Genomic DNA, 27,171 nt, shown 5'->3' with positions numbered 1-27,171 from the left:
TTTTTTTATACACAGAAATTTTGGTCTATTCTTTAAATTAGTTAATTCTACTAAAGACTTTAAATTACTATGCATTTGTGGTCTTCCTCATGAAGATATTTCTTGTTTATCTTTATAACAAGCAGATAAAAATGTAAAACGTATTTATTAACTGCATACAGCTGACCAAGCCATTCCAGATAATATAATGCTGTATAAAGAGACGTCCCTGGGCCTGAAGACTGCAAAACCAGAGCAAAAGATTCAAGTTCATGGTTCCCCTTTTATGAACCCCACACCCCAGCACAAAGGCAACCTAGGGACTAAACAACCAACACTTATATTAGGCAACCATGTACAGCAGCAGTGAGGGTTTGTGTTTTAATGTCTATCAGCCATTGTTGCTCTCAGCATTTCTGGCTCAAATAGTTTTATTTCTTGTTTAACAGCGACCCTCAACAAACTGAGTTGCCCTTTTTGTTGGTGTTTAAACAAGGACATCAGGGCACAATTTACAAATGGGTAACACATTATCAATGTGCCCTTTAGAGAAAGGGATGGCTTTGAGTTACCTGTAGCTGGCATTTTTAAAGGGATTTTCTTTTCTAACCAACATTCTTTTGCCCGAGATTTGATGACTACTGTGCAGGGTGACATGGTGTTAATGTTGATGGTGGGGACAGAGCACATTTCCATTTGGTTTTATGTGGATGCTAGTGGAGGTGAGCCAAGCCCGTTGGTGGGTCAAAGCAGGATGAGGCCTCAATTCCTGAGGGCCAGTCCACATCCAGTCTGATCCTAAGTCCCTCAGCTCCCTAATGTCTCCAGCAGCTGAGACCCAGGCTCATGGTAGGACCTGTGGTAGAACCCTAGCCACCTCCCTGCAAAATGTGACACCTGAGTCCAGAAGGTAATGGAACCTCATTGGCAAGTGCTGCCCACCTCAGTGGTGTCACTGGGAGTGTTTTGAAACCTGAGGCAGAGGAGAGAGCTGCCCTTCCGTTAAAAAGAAGTGTCCTTGGGAGGGCAGCAAAAACTGGGACCCTCTCTATCACCTCTGCCTACTCTGCACTTCCCTCATTTTGGGGAAACTGAGGCTTGGCCTGCTGGGTGTCCACGCTGCCAGGAGAGGCTCCCCTTGGGACCTGGTGCTTAGCCACTATGGGCCCAGGAGAGATGGCCATGGGTGTGATGAGAGTGATAGCAACTAAATGCCACCGCTCCAAGGGGCTTTGCTTCTGTGTCCATCGGTTAAACTTGTCATCTGGACAATCAGAGCAGGATCAGAAGAGCATGTCGGTGTGTGTTGCCTCCTGTGCCACAGCAGACACTGAGGTGGTCTAGTGAGGACTTCTGAGGGGACAGGGTCAGCTCCTCCAGGTTTTGGTGATCATTCTTCCTCAATGGTTTGCTTTGGACTCTTGGCCCTCTCCCCATCTGCCTGGGACCTGGTGTTAGGGTGGTCTGTCTCTGTGCTCTACTGAGGCTGCTCCCAGGGTTCTGAGTCCCATTGGGTCACCTGGGGCAGGGACAGGACCTGAACCTCATACACAGTGCTTCATGCTCTTGAAGTTGGGGCTGTGGACAAAGGAAGCCACCAACCATAATTAAGGATTTGGAATTGGAGTTGAAAGCAAAGGAAGCTGAAAACAAAACTTCCCCTTCTACCTACTGGAGAGGGTCATTCTCATCAATATTTTGGTATTTTCCTTAAATAAAAAAATTCCACTGAAAGGTGATCTCCTCTCTAGGGTAGGCTCTCAAAGTGCAAATGCTCAGGTTGGAGGGGCTTGGGGCCTCCAGCTTCCCTTGGGAAGAACAAGGAGTCAGGGTGAGGGGTGGGACAGTTCAGGACAGAAACAGATTAAGCAAGAAGATATTCTTGCAGCCTAGTCCCCTGGGGGGGGGAACCAAAACTTGTTATATTCAATAATGAAATCTCAAAATGAAAACCCCTGATAAGAGGAGTGGAAATATCATGCCAATAAATAGTTCCTTATTCTTGTCACACATATATGCATATGCACACACACACACGTGCACAGCACGTGTCTGGCTTGCTCTGGGTCCCAGGCACATTCGCAGGCCACTCCTTTAGGCGATTGGTCTGGGCAGTAGCATCCTGCATGGCCCTGCAGAGTGCTAGGCTTTTTCTGTCTGAATATGTTGATCTGGCTGCTCCCAACAGGGGTGTGACATGGCTGCCACTAAACTGGAGTCAGCTCCCCGTCCCCACATAGCAGCAAACATGGTGTTCATTAAAAAAGACACAGTAGAAAAGGGTGGGGGCACCGCTCTTCTCATGTCTGCTCGCCCCTTTTACCCCCCTGGGTGAAGAACCTCTCGCCCTCTCCTCTTCTTCCCCTGCCCCGCCCTGGGCCCAGAGGAGCCTGCAGCAGGCAGCGCCCCATGGCATGGATCTGGCTTCTTGCAAGTGCCCTGCAAGAGAAGCCTTCAGCCACTGTGCTCGGTCCCCTCTGCGCGCGCGTGCCTGTGACTGTGAGCCCAAGTGCGTGTGTGCGTGTGCTGAGACAAGTTCTGGTTAGAGGGACGTCTCCATGCTGTGGAGTGGGCTCCCAGGACTGGAAGAAAATGCTGAAGAGGTAGCTGACTTGGTGACATGCGTGGTCAGGTAGATGCCGCTGTCTATGGCATTGTTGTTCTGGTTGGGGGACGGGGGCAGGGGGGCCCGCAGGCGCTCCTCGTTCTCGTCGACGTCAGTGTCGTCAATGAGCGGGATGTTGTGGGTGTAGTCGTTGATCAGAAACTCGGGTGTTGCCATGAAGTTATGGATGGAGGGCTTGGATTCTGGTTTCTCCAGGCCTTCATAGAGTGAGCTACGGAATGCTTTCACCACCCGGATCTGGAGGGACAGGGGCCCCAGGTAGGAGCAGGGCGGGAAGAAGAGAAAGGAAACAAAGGAAGGAAGGAGACAATCAGTGGCTGGCTGGTGCTGACGGCTCCACCCACATCAATGGCTGGGGGTCTCCAAAGGATAAATGTCCATCCAGTGGAAGGGGCGCCATGGACAGCAGCTCTGCTTGGCTACAGAAAAGGTTTTCAGGTCTGGGCCTTGGTCTTGTCAACTGATCCAAATGCAGGACAAATGACAGTGGCTTTCTCTAGTCTGTAGTGACTTGGGCAGCTATCTGGAACTCAAGAGCAATGCTCTCTCTCCTTCCCTGGCCTGAGGGGAGGAGTGCTTTAGTGATCCCTGGGCTCTCTGGTAGAAAGGAGGGATGATTTGAGGAGGAGAGAGTGCTGTAGCATGGGCTCTCACTTCTGTCCTTCCACAAAGTCCAAAGTACCTTCTGGAAGAGCCAGTTCCTAGCCTATGGGCATTGCTAGCCCTTCTCAAGTGAGTCACCCCCAGGGACCTCAACCCAGTCCCCCAGTTCACTGGCTGCTCCCTCCTCTGTCCCTGGTGCCCCAGGCCCCTGCACAGAGCTCCCAGTGGGATAGCCTGCCAGTCTCCACCCGGAGGCATCCCTGACTGAAAACAGCCACACTTGTAATTTACACCCACCAAACCTGTCCCTGCTCAGAGGCTTATCGTCCCTGCACCTCTGCCTGTGCCTTTGCCACCCTGTAGCTAGACGCCTCTGATTGGGCCTGATTGGGTGGCCCGTGCTGCCAGCAGCTCTTTGCCATCCAGTGCTACCTGCCCTTCCAGCCTCTTCCACCCTCCTTGTTCTTTGGAAACTTCCCAAATTCTCTCTCCTCTGACTTTTCTATGTGTTGCCCTCTATCCATCCCAGTACCCACCGTGTCCCAGACTCCCCTGCCACTGCAGGCCCTTGTCCCCAGCTGGGTTCAGGGCCCCCTCTGAAGCCCCCTGTACCTCCTGCAAGGACTGTTCCAAGAATCAAGCCCTCCCACCTGTAGCTTTTCTACTTTTACTCACACAGGGAAAAAGTCTCACAGATTTTACTTACATATCACCGAACTGCTGCCTCTCTTTGCTCCCTCCCTGGTCCCCCAGCCTGGGCTACTTCTAGAAGCCTTGCGTGACCCAGTGTCAGTGCAGCTGCCAATGCCAGCTGATCCTGTGCTGTTAAGGCAAAGCCAGCCAGTGGCCCTTTCTGTAGGGGACAGGGAAATAGCACTAGCTGCCATGCAGGACACCTGGATCCTCCTGGCACAAGTCAACCCCTCCCTGTGTGAGTGGGTGAATACATTATGAATTCTAAAGTCGTTTCCAGATCCAAGGATCTAGGATTTGGTTTGTTGACAAACTCTAGCCCTCTGCCTGTTTTGGTAAAAAAAGTTTTATTGGCACATAGCCATGTCCACTCATCTATTGTCTACGGCTGCTTCCACACTATAAAGGCAGGGTTGTGTAGCTGTCACAGAGACCTGGCCTGTAACAGAAGACATATTTATTTACTCTCTGGCCCTTCATAGGAAAAGTCGACCACCCCTCATTTAGCCAGTGAATCCCTTTCAGCCTGCCAGAGTCTGGACGTTGGGGCAACAGCTCAGTTAGGCAAGTACAGCGTTCTCAAGTCAGTTTATGTAAGGCGAATGCCAGGCTCTTTCGGGGTGGGACAGAGTAAGCTAAAAAGCTCCCTTAAATTGGAATTTTTTAGCATTATATCTGAAATCCAGTTAGGATTTTCTCTAGACCTGGGGAAGCCACATCTACAGATTGTAGATGGCCAGCTCTTCTCACTCAGGCCTCTGTCCCTAGGCTGGTTTCAGAAATGGGGGTAACATAGAAGTTGAGAATCATGTGACTTTTTTTTTTTTTTTGGAGACAGAGCCTCAAGCTTTTGCCTTGGGTAGAGTGCTGTGGCATCACAGCTCACAGCAACCTCCAACTCCTGGGCTCAAGTGATTCTCTTGCCTCCGCCTCCCAAGTAGCTGGGACTACAGGTGCCTGCCACAACGCCCAGCTATTTTTTGGTTGCAGCCATCATTGTTGTTTGGCGGGCTCAGGCTGGATTCAAACCCGCCAGCTCAGGTGTATGTGGCTGGCGCCTTAGCCGCTTGAGCCATAGGTGCCGAGCCTCATGTGACATTTTTTAATGGAAAGAAACAGAATGTACTTTTTGTAGTCAATGAAGACAATGCCCCATTATTTGGGGGCCTTTTCTGGTGCAGGATTATGGTGTGGAAGCTGGTAGGTCACCTACTCTAGCTGTTGGCTGCACGCATGAAGTCACAGGAAAGAGAGAGCTGCATGCTCTTGATCCTTGGGGTGGGTTCAGTAAGTTAGCATGTGGCTTTGGCCACACCTTTCTCCTTGATGAGTGGGTCATCTCATTTGGACCTGCAGCATGTGAACGAGCCAGGCCCTGCTCACATGTGCGTACAGGCCCCACTGCACCTGCAGAAGCCCACAGTCCTTCTCAGCAAAGTGCAGCCAAGGACACATGGACAGCTCTCCCCTGCAAGTGCCTCCTGACCCCCACTTCTGCTGCTACCACTGCTCAGGCTCCAGGGCTCCTCCACTGTGCTCCCCCTGGGTGTCATCAGCCTTGCTAGTTGCAACACTTGAGGAAGGCATAAGTGAGTGTGTGGCTACAGGACGGGAGGACCCCTGCCCCTGTGAGTCAGTCCTTCTCTGGTTTCCATTTTCCTTGAATTTTGATCTTAGACTATTAGGAAACGTTTTGATTTTATGACAGGGCATCTTTAGCCCCCCACAGTGGTGAGGGGCTCAGTCAAGTTCCTGGAAATGGGTTCAGTGAAAACCAGCAAACATTTCTCAGAGAGGCCTGTCCTGGAGGGCTGAGCTCCTTCCTACACGGGTGCTCGAGGATGTTCTCACAGCCTTAGGTTTGCTTCCTGCCACCAGCTAGAGTTGAGTCTGCTCCCTGTGCCTGCCCCCTGCTGGGGTGTTGGCCTCACCTTCTTGGGGCCCCTTCATGGCCTCCTGCTCTGTTCCCAGCCTGGGGCCCCCTCACCACCCTCGAGCTGTCAGAGACCATCTGCACTGAGCCCACCTCCGCCCCAAACTATCAGACTTTCATACCCTGCCTCCTGGGCACCCCTTGGACGGCTAAGTAACCTCTTGAATTTCAGGAGGTTCAAGGAGGACTCAGTTTGGCCCAGCCTCACTCTGCTCCTTGCCGGCCTTCCCATCCTAGTACAGGGCTCCAGCCACACCTCAGAGCCACCTCAACCCCTTGAGCCTACGTGCTATAAGTCATGTGTCCTGTGTGGTCACAAGGGAGCATCTCCCCACCTGTACTGCAGCTGTCGAGTCCTGCCTTAGGTCCTGGAGGCCTCTGGGCACCCACAACCCCCCATGGACAGAGACCTTGTCTGCCTGGTCCCTCCATCCTTCATAGCGGCTGACATCCCTGTGGTCCCTTGCCTTGTCCCTTCTCCAGATGGAGTTTCCAAGCTGGCTCCAGCTGCTGAGTTAGTCCTGTCACTCCTCCCATTTGGCTCCAAACATTCTAGTAGGTGATGAAACTAGCCTGGTCCTAACTGTGTAGAAATTCTTCAACCTGCACCCTGAGACTGTACTCCTCCACTCTGACAATGTAAGAGGAAAAGAGATAAAGACACAGCCAGGAGAGACGCCCCTGGGGAGACCAAGGAGGGCCAGGCTGGGCCAGGGGACTCTCAAGTGGCTTCCCAACTCATCTGAATGTCTCAACCTCCTGGCAGCCTCCTGCCATTTCTCTCTGCCACAGTTCTGTGCTCCCCATCATGACTGATGGCCTTAAGAGGGCTGGCAAGATGGTAGTTCCTCTTGTGCTCTATAGGCCTCTCCTCTCCTCCCACTCCTAACGCGAGAGGGCCTGTCTCAGTCTGTTCCAGACTTGGATGGCTAAGGCGTGTCAAACTCCACAGGCCCTAGCCTCCGCTGCTGCCTTTAGATTCCATCCAGGACCTGCCACTATCGGCACTCCTGGCTGGGTCTTCGTGTAGCAGCTGAGAAATCCTTTCAAATGAGAGCCAGAGCCCCCCCCACCCCCCAGGCTTCTCTCCCGGCCCCCCCCAGCACCCTGCCGGCATTTCTGCTTCATTTCCTCCCTTCAGATGTCTGATTATTCTTTCCCCTGTCTCCTTTGGCTGGCTCACAAGCCCCTGCAGACATTAGCCTGTTTGCTAATGTCCCCAGTGCCCCATACTCCATGGTACCCAGCAGGGGGTCAGTGGTTGGGGCCATAAGGCCTAGTGCTTGTCTCCTGCAATAGCTTCACCCCTCCCCGAGGCTCTACACCCCCCCCCCCCTTTCACTAATCAGCAAGCAGGAGCCTCTGGAGATATGACACCTGCCCTTTCTCCTGTCTGCCTGTTCCTGTTCCAGCTTGAGCCCTCAGGTGACCACAGCCCGCACTTAGCTCTCTTCTCTGTTCCTCATTTGCTGCCGGGGGTGACATGCATGTGGCCTTGTCCCAGGCTCCTAACCTGCACAGATGAATAGTTCTAAGCCTCACACAGGGTAGGTGACACTGACACTGAAGACTGACAAGGCCCATCCCTGGCCACGCTGAGCTGGAGCGGAAGGGGTGCAGGTGCGAGGCTGTGCAGTGTGCACGTAGGGCAGGGGGATGGAAGGAAGGAGGGATGCGGAAGCCAGGAGACAAGTGAAGGCCTGGGCAGCACCTCCCCCTGGAGAGGAAGGAGAAAGGGAAGGAAAAGAAGAGAAAAATAAAAGCGAAGGCTCTGAACCACAGTGCCAACAGTAAGAGCAGAAACTGCCTGATGCCTTGTTACCTCTTCCAGTTCCTTGGCAGGAACAAGCCCTGACCGCAGCTGAGCTGTGGGGCCTCAGGCCGGAGCCTTATGCTCTCTGCCCCGTCTCCACTTCCCTGCCTTTCTACTGCTCTGCACCAACCACTACTCCAGAACCTCCCTTGGGAGGGAGGGGCCTGTCAACTCCCCTGGTATCTGTGTGTTGGGCTTAGAGCAAATTCCAAACACAGCAGCCAGGGAGACCCATGGGAGCTGCTTGCCAGGTACTTTGGAGTTCTAGGCCCCAAACCCCACCCCCATTGGTGTGCCAGTGAACCACAACTTGAAAGCAACAAAGAAGGGTGTTGTCAAGAGCCTGTGGTGATGTGACACATCAGTCAGTTCAGGCCACAAGAAGCCCAGCACAGGAAGCCTAAAAATTGAGGAAGAGATGGCTTCAGCCACACATTGCCATGTGCAAGTTCCCCTTTCCTTCCCATGTGATGTCACATGCCTTGAATTAGAAAAAATGAAAATGCAGGCTCCAGAGCTGGCTCTTTCACCAAGGGATTGAAGAAAAACCCAAAACTAAAGACACAGCTTTGTGTATGTTGGCAGAAGAAACTGCTAAGGGCTGGCAGGTTTTGTGTTTAAGACTGTGGGAGCCTAGACCATGCACCCAACTTGGCACCTGAGCTGCTCACCTGCCCTGGGGATGCTAAGCCCCATAGCTACCAGGTAGCTGGACCGAAGTGCACATAGGAGGGAGCCCCCAGAGCCCTTGCCTGGAAGTCGAACTCAGAGCGTCTGCGAGGGGTTCAAGGCCTGCAGGGTTTCGTTGTGGAGTGTGCTTTGGGGAGCACCTAGAAGGCTGTTCCCTTTTAGTAGGTGCTGCAGTTCCAGGAAGGCCTGGGACAGGGCATGGCTCTCAGTGGAGGGGCTGGAGCTGTTCCCAGGGCAGAAGCAGTGTGTGTATGTCAAATATCTGAGGAAAATGACAATATACTACTTTCAGAAAGCCAAGTACAGAGATTTGGCTCAAAGCAAATGAACTTCCTGAGAATAGGGCAAACTCCAGAAAACAAGACCGCTTATACTCTGTCAAGCTCATTCCACCATGGGCCTGTCTGCATGCAGTAAGCACATCTCCCTGGGCTCTGGGAAGGTGTGAGGGATCACTCTGCCAGTTTGGCCTCTTTGGATACAAGGTTTTCATGTTGTAAAAGACAACTGGAATAAAGAAACTCCTGTGATCTGTTTCTGGCATGGTTAATCAGAACTACTGGCCCCAAGAGACCTCCTCTGGCCACATTGGACCAAACTTCATGGTCAGTCCCCTGCCCCTACCCCTTTGCTGGGCTGGGTTTGGGGTCATCTTGTGAACTACTGTGATAGTAAACACTTTAGTACAGCGGCTGGAATAGTGGGGACAGACTTGGTGTGCATGGCTGGAGAAGAGCTGGGGAGTATCTGTGTGTCCCAATGGAAAACACACAAAAACACCCTTGGAGAATTCAGTGGAGTTTCACAGATGAGCACTCTCCTGCTCCTTCCTGCTGCCACCTGGCGCAGATGTGCAGAGCGCCCTGGGCTGGTTCCTTTTACTCAACCTGAGTGACTGGACTGCCCCATGTCCAGCTGCACCTTGGGGACATTGACACCTAAATGGGAGAGTGATAGGGACCTTCCTGCAGCCTCAGCATGTGTGGCTGGGGTGGGGTGGAAGGGGGAACCTGACACTCTGGTGGGGACTAGGATTTTGGACCCTAGTTTCCAAAAGACTTGAAGTGGTCAGTAAAGAAGGCTCTCTCCTAAGGCCCTAGATGGGCTGGCCACAGGGCCATGGCCCAGAGCACATGAAATGAGATGGCAGCTGGGCATGGGAGGCCAGAAGAGGAAGTGGAGTCACTGTTGGAACCTGGTGTTTGTGTCCATGTGGCATGGGAGGCTAGAAAGGGTCGGGAGGGCTTGGATTTGGGAGCACTGTGCCCCCAGGATCCTACCTCTCTAGACCCCTCCTAGTCATCCCAGCCTCAGAGGACATATTTGGCTACTTCCAAGGTTGTCACCTATCAAGCCCTGGGGAGCCAGGGGTCCTCAGCGGGAATGACTTTGAATAGGAGGCCCCTCCAGTGTCGTGAAAGCTATAGGCATGGCTCCTGAAAGGCTCCTGGCCCCTGGCAGGCTGAAAGGCAGAGTGTCTGGGAACAGGCCAAGGGGATAGAAATTTCCTTACATAGCAAGCCATGGGTTTTCCTTAAGAAACCTCCTGACTTAAGGAACCTTCTGGCCTAGTTAGGGAAGCCTGTGACCACAGCACCTTGTACCACAGAGCTCCATCATGGCCTTCACCCTGCCTTACTTCAGAGAAGCTCCTGCCCACCAGAAATTTCCAGGGACAGAGTAAGGGCTAACACTCTGCCAGGCCTGGCTGCCTATAGTGGGGGCTGAGTTCTGAGTTCTAAATCAGTCTGCAGCACAGTGATGGCAGGAAGTGGTTTTGGTGGGTGGCTTCCAGAAGCAGGTACATCCCCCCTGGTATTTCCAGGCTCCCCACCCAGCATCTTCCTCCACAGGAGAGCCTTTCCAGTTGTCCTCTGTCAGTCCTGTGCCTTCTGCTGGTGGTTCATGGACAGCTACCCTCCCCATGGCCAGCTACTACCTGGGTCTCCTATGGAACAGCAGGAGGGTGGCATCTCTCTCGCTGCACTTACCGGGAGCTGCTGGGCTCTGGAGATGGGGATAAGGGGGGAAAGCTGGCCACAGAAGAAAGGAAGCAAGGAATGAGAAAGTTCTAGGAGCAGAGAAAGAGAGCAGAGAAGGCCACCCCAAGGAAGGGAGTAGGAGGTCCTGAGGCAGTGAAGCGACGCTGGCCTCACAGGAGTGAGGTAGGGCTGGCCCTGGGTGGGACAAGGCCTGAGCTGTGGAGAAGGCTTGAGGGACATGTGGAGCGGGGCCATGTCAGCTGCTTCCCCCTTAATGCAACAGATGGGCAGATGGACAGGCACACGGACAGGAAGCACAGAGAGATAGCAAAGAGACGCACAGAAGAAGTCAAGAGGGAAGGAGAGGGCGGACCCACGAGCACCCCTAGGGCACACCCTTGCCTGCTCTTGCCCTGCAGCCCCACAGCCCCGAGGTGGGGATGGGGCTGGTGAGGCCCCTCTGGGCCCAGTGTTGACAATGTCAGCCAGTATTTCTGAGCCAGGTGGGTAGCCCAGTGAAAGTGGGTGTTAGCATGCTGGGGGCCTGCGGTTTGGGGAAGGTGGAGTGAGTATGCATGTGTGCACTTGTCCTGTTCTTGAGGGGGACGAGTTTGCCCAACAGGGACAGGGTGACTCTCATCCCTTCCTTAATGGGCAGAGTGGCCTGAAATGACAACTTTAGCAAGAGGAGGGGCACCCCCACCAGGGACCTCTCACCAGTTCCTAAAATAAAAACAGAAACAAAAACAAAAAAGGAAAGGAATCAGGCTGGAGGAGTCTGTGACAAGAAAGGTATAGTTAGTGGGCCCTGTGAGGGGCTGGGCAAGTGGTGTCCCAGAGGGGGCTCACTGGAAGGAAGGAGGTGGCCTAGACCCATCCTGGCGAATGCTCTGGGCTCATGCTCAAAGTTTCTCTGTTTGACTTTTTAAATCTTCTGAGTTTGTTAGCAAAAGCAGGACCCCTGATTGGGAGTAGGGCCCACAGTTTCCTGAGTTCTCCCCTGTTGGACACACTGTAGGTTGGCAGGTCCAGTATTCTAGTGGCTTTCCCTTTGTCTTTGTAAGAAGATGTTAGCACTTGTGGGAGTCGCTGCCTCCTTAGGATGGTCTTTTTAACATGATCAGTGAGGTGGGAACTTCTCATTGCACTGTATGAAGGGAATTGATTCTCCCAGCTCCTCAGAGGAGAGAGCATGCAGACCAGATTGGGTTAAGACCTTCCAATCCCGAGGCCTGTTTGGAAAGAGTGAGGTCACTTTGGGAGCAAAGGTAATAAATAGAGTGCAGGCTTGGAGCATGAAAGGCCTCTGAGCTCTAGTTCCTGGGACATCTCTAACATCTGGTGGCTCTGGGAAGGGCTCATGGAGTGGGCACCACCCGTACAGGGGTGATCAGCCACCAGCAGGCCCACCTGGGGAAGGTGATGGCAGCATCCTTTGGAAACCACCTCAAGGAGAATGCTGGAAGCTGCCACTTTAGTCCCCAAGTAGGTGGGCTGGATTCTTCCACTACAAACGATGGTGGCAAGGCACTTTCCTCCCCCGAGCCCAAGGAAGGCAGTCCTGTGCCATGGAACACCGAACAAGGCCTTGGCCTGACACCTGACACCACCAGCAACAGCCCAAGTTCATGAAGAACCATCAGCAAAGGTAGACCAGTTCAAGAAAAGAAAGCCAATGGCAGAAGGAGCACTAAACTCAAACCAAAAATCCAAACAAAGCAAAGAACGGAGGGTCTGGAGGTGCCATGGGCTCGGTACATTTCATAAGAGGGACGGCTTTGGAGATGCCATCTGGGCGGGAAGGACTCTGGACAGGGCAGTGAAGAAAGAGAAAGAACGGAAAAGCCACGGTGAGCAGAAATGCAAGACTGGAAAAGAGAGAAGGCAGAGTTGGGGAGGCTTTTTCTTCCCCAGAGATGTCATTTATGGGAGAAAAGGGAAGTCAAGACTCACTCCCAGCAGCGCTGGCGGGATTGGCGGCAGAGAGAATTGCGTGAGTGGGGGTAGAAAGATTGGTTACGTCATGGAGCTGGCTGAGGACTGAAGACCGCCGGCGCACAGCACCCTGAAATGAACCGCTTCTCTTGAAGGTACTCACTACCTCCATCTGTGGGAGAGAAAATGAGATAAAGTTTGGCTTGCACTGTTGTCCGGGCTATTGCTGGAGGTAGGGCTGGGCAAGGACAAGGCCACACTGGGCACATATCGTGACAGCAAAGCCTCAAGTGGAACCGCCTTGCTTGTCGGGAGCTGGCGATGCATCATCTGACAGGGCCTGACTAAGCTGGCCTGTGTCATCCTCCAAGAGAGGGTTTGCTGAGCAAATGATTAGTGGGCACAAGATGGGGGGAGGGTGTTACACATTGGGGGCACACTGCAAACATCTCCATTTGCATTCACGATATGCTCATGACAAGCCACTCGTCAGGAAGCACCTGTGTCTGCCATACTTTGTTATCCTACTTCATACTTCTCAACTTTTTTCCTGCCTCAACATGCCTGAGGGATATGACACGCCCCCATCAGAAATGAGGCTCCCCATGGCATGGGGGACTGGGGCCCTCCATTGGGCCTGTTGGGGGAATCACTGTCCTCATCTACTCTAAGTAAGATGGCCCGCCCTGTTCTGCGGGAAAGGTGCCATCACTCTGGCTTCTGCAGCTCCTCCAGCTCATTGGTGGGAGGCAGCCCCTTGAAACCTCAGCAGAAGAATGGACTTAGAAGGAGGAGCATTTCCCAAAGCACCTGATTTGTCTCGTTAGAACATCTCACAGACCCACAGGCAGAAAGGCTGGAAGGATTGGGGGGCCAACATGGCCTCTGCCGTGTCCCCACTCCTTAGGCTTCCTAGAAGTTGAAAGGGTAGTGGGGCTGTGTGAACTACGACCCATGGGACAGCCTTGCAACGAGCCTGGCTCCCTTGGCCCAGCATCTTTGGCTTTCCTGCCCCCACCCTGGGCCAGCATAGGACCTCCTGGATGCAAGGAGCAGGAGATAGCATGGCAGGGCCTATGTGGTAGCCACCAGTTTCAGCAGGGTGTGTGACACGGGCCAGAGCTTCTTGGAGGAAGGCAGCTGGAGTTTCACACTCCCCACATGCCATCCAAATGAGGGCATGCTGCCCATCCCCTCCTTCCCACACACTCTGTTTGCCTGCAGCTGGGGGTACCCTCTTAGTCACCAACTGGGACTGAGGAACGCATTCTGAGCGCATGGTGGCTTAGCACTGCCGAGGGTGTCAGCGAGGAAGGAGGATGACTGATGCAATGGTGCCACGGTCCCTTGAGGGGCGGGGGTTTCCCCTCTCTAGATTTACTAAGGCAATGAAGACAGGTCTCTCTCAAGAGAGGACTCTCCCTGCAGCCACAGCAACAAGGGTGGGAAAGACACTTTTCCTGTCTCGGATTCACCTGGCTGTGGATGGTGTCCCAATGGGACAGCTGTAGTGGGAAGACTGCAGTCACCACTACCCCCACCCCAGAAGCCCACGCATTGGTGCTGAAACAAGGCCCAGTTGCTGATGAAGCTTTTCATTCTCTTGTCATGGAAGGCAAAGAGGAGACTGAGTGAGCACTTCCAAAGCTACACGTGCTGGGTTTGAAGGACTCACTTTTATTCTGGAGTAAGGCCCTGCCTGTCTGCCCATCTGTGTTAGTATGGAACAATGGTGACAATAGATAGCAGGTTATAAAGTGCCTGCACATGGGAGCATACACACGTGTGCTGGCCCCTGAAATCTGGGGAGCAATGGTGTGGCTCACAGCATCCTGAAATCTGGGGCCAGGTGCCTAGAAAAGGTTTTCTTGGACTGGGGTGTGCATATAGCCTAAAGGACTCTCTCCCTGGCTTCAGTTACGGTTTTCAAGCAGTTATTTTGATTCAAAGAGAGTAGGCGCTCTTAAAAAGTTGAGTTAAAATAATTGATTAGCTCAGAATTCTTGAGAAGCAGTGACTTCAACGCGATAAAGTCAAACCGAAAAGCCATGGGGCTTAAGATCCTGTGGAAGAATCAATGTGGTTTCTAGAGGGAAGATGGGTGTGCTTTGGGCCCCATTTTGTCATATGCAGGGACCTGACCAGCCAGTGTCTACGCAGGTACTGACACTTGGAACAGTCTGGAACTCCAAGACTCTAACTGATAGGACCCACTTATACCAGCACATAGAAGACATGAGACAACATAGGTGGCCTCAGAGCAGGGCAGGGTGCTGTCTCAGCTGCTAGAAGAGCTAACACGGCCTTAGGCTGCAGTCACAGAAGTGAGACAGCCACCAGGAGTAAGGCCCTGCTAGTCCCCACCCTCTAGTTTGGGCAGCTCTGGGCTCTGCATCAGGACAGGGGATGCCATGGGTTGAAGCTCATTTGGGGGCAGCTGGGGGCTCATAGGCACAGCCTGGCAGATGGCACAGGTGAGCAGCCAGTTAATTTAGCACATAAATGTGTGTTGTGTGGAATGAGAGGAAACTACCTGGCCTGTCCCGGGCATGGTATTTGAGACACTAGCACCCCACCTGAGAGAGATGGGACACAGGCTGTTTGCCTGTAAAAGCTGTTCTCCTTCCTCTCCGGGGCACTCTCTGAGTTCCAGGCAGGCCAGGGCTAAGGGACACTGCTCAGAGTTCAGATCTCAGCTAGAGAGAGACCCCTGGGGACTCCTTAAACATGGAGTTCTTTGGTCCCACCTCACACAGCTCTGCAGGATCCTGGTCTCTGGGCATGGGACCGAGGACTCTGCAGTTCTGGAAAGTTCCCTAAGGCATTCTGATATGCCCAGACTCCAGTGCCCTTGGGCTGGGAGCACAGGTAGCCCATGGTGGCAGGAGAGACTAAAGTTTGCGAAGGCTTCATAAGGCTGGTGGCCTTTGAGCAGGCTTTTGCAGTATCAGGAGGGGGCCCCATGGGAGTACAGTGGAAGCTGGGCAGGGCTGGGGCCCAAACAGTGGCAAGCATGCAGGCATAGCAGCATGAGAAAGTAGGGGACACATTTCGAAAGGCAGCCAGGGAGGCCAGGCTGTGGGAGGAGTGGGCGACGCCAGGAGGCAGGGGCTTGTAGCCATGGTTGGGAGCTTGGACTTCATCCTTAGGACAGCAATGAGTGGCTATAGGGGCCCCATTGTGAAGGGCAGCTCTGGAGGGGCCTGGGAGGAGAAGAGGGGCCCCGGCAACTGTGCCCCTTGAGACTACTGGGCGGGAACATGGGACCCAGGACACTGAGGACAGGTTTGGACAAGTTGCATGACAGATTCTTTGGAACAAGCTGCTGGCAATATGTGACAGACAGGTTGGAGACAGATATTAAGGAGGGATGCGGCCTCAAATCCTGTCCCAGTCTGTTGCCTAAACAGACTCCCAAGGGGGACCCATCCGGTTGGCCCCAGTACCAGCAGAGGTGGTGGCTTATGTGGGCTGCACAGGTTGGGGCACAGTGCTGTCCTTTTTTCTGGCAGGTCTCCAGGGAGGAGAAGCAATTGGCTCTATGTCAGGGGAGGTGAGACTGAGGTCCTGACAAGAGCATAGGGAGGCAGGGAGTGATGAGTGTCACCTGAGAGAAGGTGGCCCAGGCCTTGCAGGTGGAGGAGTTGTGAGGGCAGCAGGCGGCCATCTGGAGGCTGCCAGGCTGAGGATGGGCTCAGGCCCTGGTCTCTTCCTCCTGTCTAGGAGCTTTAACGCATAAAGGCTCCGTAGGGTGGAGGAGGGCACCAGGCAGGCAGGGACAGGGAGCACAGACACAGAAGGGACAGCAACTTTCCTAGGAGGGTGGCAGGCAGGGGAACGATGGTGGTCTCAGGCGCCAGAAGGAGGCCTTGCAGAACCTGATCACAACCTTTTCTGGGGAGGGGCAGGCAGAGGCCAGGCTGTGGTGGGATAACAAGGGAGTTGGAGGGAAGAACATGGGAAAATACCAAGTCTGGAACATTCTGGCAAGAAGGTTGGAGAGGCAGAGATGGGGCAGACATCAGGGTAGTTTTGGCACATGGGCTGTCATGAAGCCTTTGGAAGGGGCTGCTGCTGGGCGCCAGATGCAGCCTTAGCTTTGGAGAAGACTGGCTGATGGCCTCAGCCACAGTGTTTAGAGATGTGGATGAGCAGAAAGGACCACTGAATTAAGTCTTTCCATGGTATTTACAGTATAACCCAATGAACAGTGAACTTGCCAAGGGCTATTTGAAATGGGCATCTCTTCCCAAGAATGTCACTTGCCTATGACCGGGGGCAGTTCCCATCAAGTAAAGAGAGGCCTGGCAGTTAAGTGGACAGCACTGCTCTGTGCCCCTGAGAGACAGCCACTAGTCCTTCAGCTGGCACCTGCACCTGCTATGTGGGTGACACCTGGGCTCTGAGGGAGGGTCAGGGACAAGCAATCTCAGTACCAGAGCCATAGGTGGGCACAGCCATGGATGGCCAAGGAGAGACTAGCAACTGTTTTTGTGACCTTGGCAGCAAGAGCAAAGACTGGTGCTGGGCTCAGACTACCCCTTCTCTGCATCATGCTTGCTTGTGGCAGAGGAGCCAGAGAAGCCATGAAAGATGGCGGCTTACCTGGGTCTGAATCCGGTTGAGGCCCCGGAACCAGAGGATCTGGCCCCGGCGGAGCTCACGCTCAGCGTGGTCGATCTCTTCTTCCCCCTCGGCCAGCTCCTCGTCGGTCATCTCGTCCTTCCCAGGCCCATGGCCTGCCTCCTTCAGGCACTTGAGCTGGCTGGTGGGGATGGTGGCAATGACCTGGGGGAGCCACAGTGGAGGACAGCAAGGAGAGGTGGCCATGAGAGAAGGCCTGGGACCCAGACTCCCAACTCCTTCAGTGCCAGCTGAGGCCAGCATCTGTGCCCAACCCCCCGGCATTGCAGACACGGGCATGGGACATCCTGTCCTGAACCCTACGTCTGTAGGCCTGGGCTGCATCTGTCTGGGGCCACCTTCTGTTCTCCGGAGGGAGACGTTGGCCTCCTTCCTCCAAAGGGGGTTATTTTCCATGTTTATCAAAGAGAGCAAAGTCAGTGCAGCCCCCAGGGACTGCCATAGGGCTCCTCCGAGCTGAGCAACATTTTCCAGGAGTGGGCGCTGAGGCCCTCCCGGCAACTGGGAGGGGGTCACCAAGCCCCTAGAACATGCTGCCTGAGGGGGGCATTGTTTACTGGGAGGCCTTTTGGGGTGTGATCTGAAGTTTACATGAACAGCATGATTTATGGTGGGGGTCTTGGGCCCTAGGGTGTTGACTCAACCTTGGAGGGCTAGGGACTGAGGATGGCCACGTGAGCACTGCACACCCTTGTGACTGACCCCAAGGAAAGCCAAGAACACCTCAGTCCAGGGGAGCATCCCTGGGTGGCAATACTCTTCTCATGTTGTCCTGCATCTTTGCTGGGAGAATTAAGCACTGTCTTTACAACTACCCTGGAAGAAATGCCTAGAAGATCTTTCTTGGTGTCTCCTGGAGAGGGCATCTCTTGGGGTAAGACAGGCAAAGTGACAAGAAGGGTGACAACTGAAAAGGGCAGGGAGAGGAAGATCCTGGCAGCAAAGAAGAGAGGCTCTGTGCTTTTCAGGCCACTGGGAAGGGGGGGACATTCTAGGACATAGAAGCCTCAGAAAGGGGTTACAGGCATCTAGAGTTCTAGAACAAGACATCCTGTCCATCTTGTGTGTCTGAGCAAGTGCCTTCATCGAACGTTGCTAGCAAGGGACTCAAGGACCTGTTCACAGAGATCCCCTTCTATTAAGTTTTTTTCACATGAACATGTTTTATTTTTGTAATTGGAAAAAGTTAAAAACTAAAAGGACCACTTGGTAGTCCTGAGAGGCCAGGCCACAGGCTGGTGCCATGTTCCTTGGGGAGGAGATACACTGGAACCAGAAGCCTGAGAGCTAGAGGACTCCCTCCATGCTGTGGTTAGGGTCCACGTTTTGGGAACTGATGGGACTGCATGGATTGACCAGGTCCAAGTGTGGCTCTGAGATGAGGTATGTACAGTGGCAGATGGAAAGAGGAGAATTCTTGAGATGGAGGAACTGGGTGGGCTGTCCCCGAGGACACTAACACTGGGGACCAGCAGGAAGGCAGCAGACCCTCTGGCTGCCTCAGGGAGATACCAGTGGATCAAGAAACAAAACCTAGGGTGGCGCCTGTGGCTCAGTGAGTAGGGTGCCGGCCCCATATACTGGAGGTGGTGGGTTCAAACCCAGCCAATGCCAAAAAAAAAAAAAAAAAAAAAAAGAAAGAAAGAAAGAAAGAAAAAAGAAACAAAACCTGGAATACTATAGACTGAATTGTGTCCTCTCCCAAGTTCATAACTTGAATCCCTAACCCTGAGTGTGGTTGTATTTAAAGCTATGAAGTGATGTAGGTTACATGAGGTCATCAGGGTGGGAACCTGATCTGACAGTTAGTGCCCTTTAGAGATCTTAAAGACAGCTGTCTACAAGCCAGCAAGGAGCCCTCACTGGGAACTGATCCCTGCTGGCTCCCTGATCTTGGACTTTCAGTCTCCAGAACTGTGAGAAAATAAATGTCATGTATAAGCATCCAGTCTGCGGTATTGTGTTATGGCAGCACAAGCTGATTAAGACACAGAGAGAAGTGGATCCTGGGCTCAGCTTCCTATGCCAATGTTCTAGAACTCCAGAGAAATGCTTTCAGAGGCTTCTTGTGTACTGGCAGCCTGGGCTGGCTCTGTGCCTGTGCCCTGGCCACCTGTAGCCACTCCAGCTGTTTCTTCCTGGTTTAATCATCAGGTCATCTAAACTTGTATGTATGCAGGGCTTTACCTGTAGCCCACAGAGATGTCACTTTCTGTCATATCAAAATATTTTTTAATTTCTCTTAAGACTTTCTCTTTGCCCCTCAGATTATTTAGCAAGGTGTTGTTTAATTTTAAATATGTGGGAATTGTCCAAGCCACAAAATTGTTGAAGGAGCAATTTTTGGTTCCTATCGTGGAAAAGGAAGAGGCAGATGGTTTTCTGGGACTCTGTGACATCCTGGCCATTGTCCTTTGCATTCCCTTTGCTGACACTGTCACTTGGTGGCATGTCACAGGGGTGTGGGCTCTGAGCTTCCGAAGCAGGAGTTTGGGCAATGGGGGCCATCCCTAGTGCTGTCCACACAGCAGACCAGAAGTGGAGCAAGGTGGAGAAAGATGACCAGGAAGATACTCACCTGTCCCCAGACCAGCTCCCCAACACCAACAAACAGGCACCAGAGCCACTGTTCTGTGGACAGGGGGGAGCAGCTGAAGGGTTTCCCGCCGAACTGGACGATGACAATCTGCAGAGGATGGGTGGGAGAAGGGCAGGTCCAGTGATGGATCCGAGGCCACTCTTGTTCTCTAGGCTGGCCCCACCCCTTGAAGGCCCATCCATCCTGGTTGGAGTCAGAGGGGCTGTCAGTTCCCTGGGGCAGGTGGGGTACTCTTGGAGAGAGGGCCTTCATTTCTCCATCAGTGAGTACCTAAGGAAGGCTTCACAGACCAGCTAACCACCAGGCTGAGGGCGCCATGATGGAGAAGCTGCAGCCTTGGTCCTGATGTTTTATTAATACCTGCCCTGCATGTAAGTGCCAGGCATACTCGAGTCACCCAGCCTTGGCCTCCTGCCTCTTTGGTTCAACTACAAATCAATCAATCCAAATCCCATACTCCAGTCACCTCTATTGGACTCTCACACTCTGGGCCACTATGTCCCTGCTCTCATCACCCACGGCACCACAAGGAATGCCCTTCCACCCTGGGACTGGCCACACTGATTCACACTGGTCAGTCCTGAGCGTGCTTGCCCTGCCTTGCCCATTTCTTCCTGAGGAAGCCACAGTGAAGGCTCTTGCTCACGGCTCTGTCCCTTCCTAGCTGCTGCTTTCCCTTGTGGCCCCCATGGTGTGGCATGCCTCCTCCTCTTAGGACCTGTAATAAACTATCATGTGATGGTATGCACCTCCTGATCTGCTGGCCTCCCCTACAGCATCTGTGAGAAGAGTTAGTTCTGATGACGGCCCACCGAACCCTTCTGAAGGCCTGCAGGCGACCCCAGGGCAATCCCACTGAGGTTTGGATGATGAAACACAGAGAGGGCACAGGGCTGTGTGGGAGGTGGGTAGGGCGGGGAGGCCACTGAGAGGGGAGACGAGGGCTGAGGTGGAGCTGCCCCTTCTACCTGAATCCCGAAGGTGCCCAGGACAATGGTGCAGAAGATGGGGTTGCTGAAGATGCCATCAAACACGTTCCTCTCGCCGTGGATCTTGCGGGCGTTGATCTCGTTGAAGAGCTGCATCATGACGAAGGTGTTGAAGATGATGGTGTAGTGCTCCGAGGGCGGTGAGTGCAGGGGCGCATCCCTCCCACTGTCGATGTCGAAGAAGAGCTCCCCTGGAAGCCGAGGGCCACATTACTCAGGAGCAAGACAACAGTGTGTAGCGCCTTACAGGAGTCCCTTGTTCCAGAGGGTGACAGATTCGAACTCACGGCAAAGGCCCAAGGAGCCAAACACAAACCCAAGTAGAGTCCTGAGACCCTGAAGGCCCAGGGTCAGACCTAGGCTGCTGGCACTGAAGCCGCAAGGGAAGGGGGGAAGACATTTGGATGGAGGAATGTTCTAGAGTTGTGTTCTTCAGACCCCAGCTGGCACAAAGCAGCTGGACTTAGGCCCTACACTGGCAATGCCAGCCTTCTGCTCCCAAGAAATCAGAGCAAGGGCTCCCCAGAAGATCCCCAGATACTGACATTTGGGGGCCCCTATACCCTGGGGGTCTTGCCCCTTGGCAAATATTGTCCCTGTACACACCATAATGCACCCTGAAAGCTGAGGCACACTCGGCCCTGAAAGGCAGTGACAGGTGACCCATGATTTGGCTCTTTCTAAGATCCTCATGTGGATTTGGGACCATACAGTCAAGGATCACCAGATGCTGGAGAGTGCCCCTGACTGACATAAGGCCACAGGCAAACTGACAGACTGCCCCACAGGAAATCTGCTGCCACCACTGTCACCAGGGCTGGTCTGCATGGCCAATGGCATGCTTGGGGCTCCTATTCTTCTCCCAGGGAGCCATCTTCTCAGCAGGCCAGGGTTGGCACCCCCCATTCCTTCTTTCCCCTGTCCTGCTTCCTGGGCCCTTGGCTACCTCACCTGCCGCCTGGCCATTCCTATATCCCAACCCCCTCCTCCCTGGTCATTGTCCCCTGAAGAATAGTCCTGGGGTATGTGAGTGAATGGATCTGGGTACCACTCTGTCCCCAGAGTTATTGCGGCCACTCTGGGGCTGTGTGGAGGAAGACAGAGTTTGCCTGAGCAGTGGACAAGACTTCAGGGCAATGGAGCTGTTTGTCAGCTGCAAAGGAGTTGGGCTCCTGGCATAGGCAGGTGCTGTGGAGGCTGGCAGGGAGGCTGGGGCTCTGCTGCTGCGTCCCCACTCACCAGCCAGTCAAGAAGTGCCGTGTCTCACCCTATGCTGGGCCTGGACACAGATGGATGTGCAAAACATGGGGTCTGAGCCCGAGGGGGACAGAAACAGTGTCTCAGAGGCCTCCTGCATGTCCCTGAGGTGGGCTGTGCCTTGGGCCAACCTACCAACAAAGAGCAGGGTAAAGATGATGGCAAGCTGGTAGACGGCGTGGCCTAGGATGTTCTTCATCATAGTGCGCGAGATGAGGGGCTTGTCCCGGCCATAGGGCTTCCGCAGCAGCAGCGACTCAGTGGGTGGCTCTGTCGCCAGGGCCAGAGAGGCAAATGTGTCCATGATCAAGTTCACCCACAACATCTGCACAGCTTTGAGAGGAGAGTCCTGTGAAGAGGAGGCAGTCACCCTTCCAGAAGGCCTGGGCCCGGAAAAACAGCAGCTCCTGGGGAGAAACTCAGCATGGGGTCAGTGTCACCAGCATTTCATGCCCATAAAAATGTGACATCTCATCCCTATGCTGTCTTTAGGCTAGCAGGGGTTTCTCCTGGGCTTTCAAGTGCCTGCCTTGCTCTCTGACCTGGTGGCAGGGACATACAAGGTGTGGTCTAAATCCTTTGCAGGCTGCTGTGGGGTCAGGGGTCTAGCACTGGGGACTGAGTGAGGAATGCTCTCATTTGTCCCCTGCAGCCAGGGACAGAAGGAGGCAGAAACTTTGAAGTACACCTTCCTTCTCCTCAGCTCCTCTGAGCTGTTTCAAAGTCAACCTTGCAGAAGCCAGACACACAAGGCCCCCTGTTGTATGATTCCTTTCACACGGAACTTCCAGAACTGACAAATGCATGTGAGAGAAAGCAGATGAGTGGTTGCCAGGGACTGGGGGAGGGTGGAGTAGACAGTGACTGCTAATGGGGACAGGGCTTCCTTTTGGGGTGGTGAGAATGTTCTGGGAGTAGGTGGGGTAATGGTTGTGCAGTGCTGTGCTAACTACCAATGAATTATGGACTTTAAAATGGTTTAAAATTCTTATTATGGTGAAAGTTATGTTATGTGAATTTTATCTTAATTAAAACAAATCTTTGAAATGGGCAAGTTGACCAGGAAGTAATTTAATTACCTGTCCACAACAAACTTAACCCCTCTGATGGGGGACAAAGAAATTCTGGATACACAGAGACTCACACCCAGCGTTCTTGGCAGAACCATTCACGATAGCCCCAAAGTGGAAATGACCCAGCATCCATCGGCAGTGAGGGGATAACCAAAACGTGGCACATCTGTACCACGGGGTATTATGTGGCCATAAAAAGGGATGAAGCTCTGTCCTGTACTACAATGTGGATGAACCTTGAACACATGTACTAAGTGACATGTTGGACACAAAAGGGCACATATGACTTGGTCCCTTTTGTATTAGGTGTCCAGAACAGGCAAATCCACAGAGAAAGCAGATGAGTGGTTGTCAGAGGCCTAGGGAGTGACTGCTAATTGGGATGGGCTTTCCTTTGCAACTGATGAGAATGTTCTAGAATTAGCTAGAGATGATGGCTATACAACATTGTAAATCTATTATTGCACCACTGAATGATGTATGCTAAAATAGTGAATATTTTGGTATGTGAATTTGATTTCGATAAAATAATCTGTAGCAAAGAAAAAAACATTCTGTCTCCCAGTCTGGCCCTGAGGCCTGAGCAGTTCAACTTGAGTCACAGTTACCACCTTTGCAGGTCTCATGGCTTGTGGGAGGGAAAGCCCTTGCTGTTCTTGTCAGGGCATGGCAGCTCCTGGTGCCCACCTGAGTAATGCAGGCGCCTGTGAAGGCCACGATCACAGCCACCACGTTGACTGTCAGCTGGAACTGCAGGAACTTAGAGATGCTGTCGTAGACATTTCGACCCCACATCACCGCCTTGACAATGCTGGTGAAGTTGTCATCTGTCAGGATAATGTCAGAGGCCTCCTTGGCCACATCAGTTCCTGCGATGCCCTGGGGGGGTGACATCCAATCTCTGTGGGGTCCCTGCCCCAGTCCCTCTCAGTCACTTGGCCCACCTGGGCTCATTCCCTTCCAAATAAGGCCACCTCAGCTGAGAAGAGTCCTGCTTTTTATCCAACATGTTCCTGCATTACAAACAGCAGCCTGTGACATCTCACAGCAAGGGAGGCTCTGCTCTTAAACAGAGTGCTGATAACATGGCCATCAACATGACCTCATACAAGGTCCAGCTGCCAACATGTGGCCACCAGGCAGCCTGCAGTCTCTTCTTGGTGCTCTAGGGAGGCCTGCTACAGGAGGAGCCCCTGAAAGCTCTGGATGGGGATGCCTTGGGCAGGGAGGGACCTGTCTTCTTGACCCCCATCCCAATACTTTGACACAGATGCAGCTGTAGCTGTGCAAAGTGCTAGTCCCCATCTCTGCCTCAGGTTTGGCCCTGTGACAGCTAGCAGCCCTGTGAACCTCAGCTTGGTGCTCCACAGCTCCTTGGGTGTAGCTGGTGGGCAAGGCTGTGATGAATGTGGCTCAGGGAAGGGTGGGGAGAGAGGCTCCCTGGGGGGCTGCCAGACCACCCTGTTTTATAGGGGCCAGGGCCTTATAGAAACAACATAAAAGCAGCACAGAGGAAAGGTCCTTTTGGGGACTCAGCTCATCCTGTCTGGGGCCAGGAGTCCCCCCAGAGTGTGGACTGGCAGTGGATGATGGCAGGTAGGTGCCATCACTGATCAGGCCCCTGCCCCCATTCCACTTCCTTTCTGTGGTACAGTCCCACCATCACCTTGGACATCATATACCCTGACTGGCAGAACCCACACAGGCCCAAGTGGCCAGGATCATGCATGAAAGAGCCTTCAGGCACTCTGCAACCCACCCCAGTACTGGCTCCTACTTTCTGGTACAAAGGTAATGTCCCTGCTATAGACACAGGCCCCATGTGCTGTGGTAAGCTGGGCTGACGCTGTGTGGCTTACCATGGCAAAGCCCACGTCGGCCTTCTTGAGGGCAGGCCCATCATTGGTGCCATCTCCAGTCACGGCCACCACTTGCCGCTGCTCACCAGTAGTGCTGTCTATAATTCCTGGAACACAGAGTGGGGCAGGGCAGGCTGGTGCCATCTGTCACCACAACTCCGTGGGGCCCAGCCCAGGGATCTTGGAGGCAGTGTCTGCCTCTGAAAACCCTTTGGGGTTGTGCCTGTGCTCCTGTCCTGATCTTCTGTGCTCCCCATCACCTGCGTAATCATGTCTCCGGGCTTAACCAGACAACCCTGTCCCTCTCCCCACACCTGGCCTTGTCACCCAGTGAGACTGGCTCACTTATTTGGGTTATAGGAGATGATGCTCAGTGTGTGATTTGGTAGAAAGGAGGGGCCTAGCATCATGTGAGTTGGGTAAGTGTGTCCTGTTCCTGGGCCTCAGTTTTTCCCCATCTGTTACGACAAGGGGACAGGCTCTTTGGGCCTGTCTTGCTTGGGCATTTTCCATTCATCCTGTTAATCCACAAGGACAGTGTTGGGGCAAGAGGCTCTTTTACCTTTGACCAGAGTGTGCTTGTCAGTAGGCGACGAGCGGGCGAGCACCCTCAGCTTGGGCCACACCTTGTCCAGCCGCTCCTGCTCTATCTGGGAAGGCACATGGAGGCTGCAGCGAGGGCGGGGTGGGCTAGGGTGGGGGTGGTCTGGGTGTGGGCAGCTACCTCGCCTTTCTCATTGCGGATGCGCCGGTTGAACTCCTTCCCCTCCAAGCACAGGAAGTCCTCCCCGGGGTGGATGATGCCGCACTTGGCTGCAATGGCCCTTGCCGTGTTGATGTTGTCCCCAGTCACCATGCGGACTGTGATGCCGGCACGCTGGCATTTGCGGATAGCTTCCGGGACCTGGAAGAGACAAGGCCACACATACATAGAGTCCAGGCTGTGCCCTTTCCTCTAGTCATATCTGCAGATGGCAGAGGCCCAGCAGAGTGACAGTGGTCCCAATGCAATTTTCGGACTCTCTAGAGGGCAGGCCCACCCAGACACAGTGCGGAAGGTGGCAGTGTTGCCACACCACACAGCCCAGCCACAGAGGGCAGGTGCCTTCCTCAGGCTCCCAGCCCACCTCCCTGGGCGCCTCCTTCACCATACCGGAGCCTAGGGACAGTGATGTCTCAGACTAAGGCCTTGACAGCCTGGAAAACAAGGCCCAGAGCTGCTGAGCCGGGGTTATCCTGGGTCACCTGGTGGGCTGGTGAGGTGGCTCTGTCAACCCTAAAGAGCAATGCAGGTGCCTCCTACCCCTAGCCACTGTGCCAGCTTCCCAATGGCCAGCAGGGCCCTGACTCATGGCAGCTACCTGGCTTGGGGCCAAGCTTGGGGCATCTCTCTCATTTGCCTCCAGTTTTTCAATAATATAATAAGACCTTTTTTCTCAGAAATTAATCTTTTCGTCAGAGCTGTAGGTTTCCCATCATAAGCAGGGAGAATGGAACATTGCTTTGGGTACGTGGCATGCATTTCACTTTCAAATACCGATGGTACTCAATTTATGGGGTTACATCCTGAGAAAGCCTTTGTAAGTTGACAAGATCATAAGTCAAAAATGTAATTAATAGATTGTGGCCTGGCCTTGTCTACCTTAAATGTGCTTAGAGCATGCATGCTGGCCTGCACTTGGACAAGACTACTTCATGCTAGGCCCATGTCACAGCAAAGTGCTGAGGACCTCATGGGACTTTCAGAACAGCCCATTGGGGAATGGAGTGGCCGTGCAGGGACCCGATATCCAGTTTCATTGACTGTGTACAGCTGTGCCCCACCAAGCCAAGCATCGCTATAGTTGGGGCTCATCTCTATCATGTTACATTCTGGAAAAAGGGAAGGAGAAAGATATCCCTTTAGTGCTAAGTGGGGATTGAGAGAGGGAAGCCTGGACACCAGCCAGGAGATGGTAGCTTTGTCCCATTATGGGGGCCAAGGAGGACTGTTTCCAAACGAATGAGGAGGCATGTGGCTTTTTAGATTTGGAGGAGAGCAAGACAGGGTTGTGTAGTTGTCACTGTGAGGGGGAAGGGCCAGTGAGGGGACAGGCAAGGAGGAAGAGGAAGAGCAGGTTCAGAATTTGGAAGGTGAATTAGGAGGTCAGGTGCAGGCCTGCTAACTTTTTACTGGACATGTGAGCAACAGTGGGCTGAGTATAGAAGCCCTGGGGACAGTCACTGAGCCCCAGAAGGAGAAAGCCCAAGAGCATGTAGGTGACCCAGGTGTGGCCCAGCCCTTGGCCTAAGGAGCCTGGCAGGTGGGGTGGACATGCAGGAGCAGGAGCCAGGCGGTAGGGGACTGAGGAGGGCAGCTGGGAGACCCCACGGGAGGACATGGGCCAGGGAGTCCCCTGCCTACTGATGGCCCCTGAGGCTGGGGGAGGATGTGACCTCAGCCAGGAAGAGACTGGGGGCAAGAAGATGGGGGACCCACTTCAGGCTATAACAGAT

General features: G+C 53.5%; 1 protein-coding gene across 12 annotated transcripts in view; it reads right to left on the bottom strand.

Annotated features, from left to right (window-relative positions):
- The window catches only part of ATP2B3 (ATPase plasma membrane Ca2+ transporting 3), a 64,732-nt gene continuing 37,561 nt past the window's right edge, over positions 1-27,171 (bottom strand). For 6 of the 12 annotated variants that reach the window (XM_053578877.1, XM_053578881.1, XM_053578880.1 and 3 more), the window contains 9 exons: positions 25,400-25,579; positions 25,238-25,325; positions 24,676-24,782; positions 23,504-23,695; positions 21,879-22,092; positions 20,466-20,677; positions 19,477-19,584; positions 16,860-17,042; positions 1-2,842 (listed from right to left, as the gene is read on the bottom strand). In XM_053578877.1, coding sequence (XP_053434852.1) covers positions 2,522-2,842; positions 16,860-17,042; positions 19,477-19,584; positions 20,466-20,677; positions 21,879-22,092; positions 23,504-23,695; positions 24,676-24,782; positions 25,238-25,325; positions 25,400-25,579 — 1,605 coding nt within the window. In that variant the 3' untranslated portion in view covers positions 1-2,521. Of the gene's footprint in view, positions 2,843-12,204; positions 12,427-16,859; positions 17,043-19,476; positions 19,585-20,465; positions 20,678-21,878; positions 22,093-23,503; positions 23,696-24,675; positions 24,783-25,237; positions 25,326-25,399; positions 25,580-27,171 lie in introns of those variants that run through there. The other 6 variants (XM_053578883.1, XM_053578887.1, XM_053578884.1 and 3 more) reach the window with 4 other exon arrangements.

Source organism: Nycticebus coucang, chromosome X, assembly GCF_027406575.1.
Source record: "Nycticebus coucang isolate mNycCou1 chromosome X, mNycCou1.pri, whole genome shotgun sequence".
In the NCBI taxonomy this organism is placed as follows: domain Eukaryota; kingdom Metazoa; phylum Chordata; class Mammalia; order Primates; family Lorisidae; genus Nycticebus; species Nycticebus coucang.
Note: the sequence above shows the minus strand (reverse complement) of the source record. Positions and strands in the feature narration are given on the sequence as shown.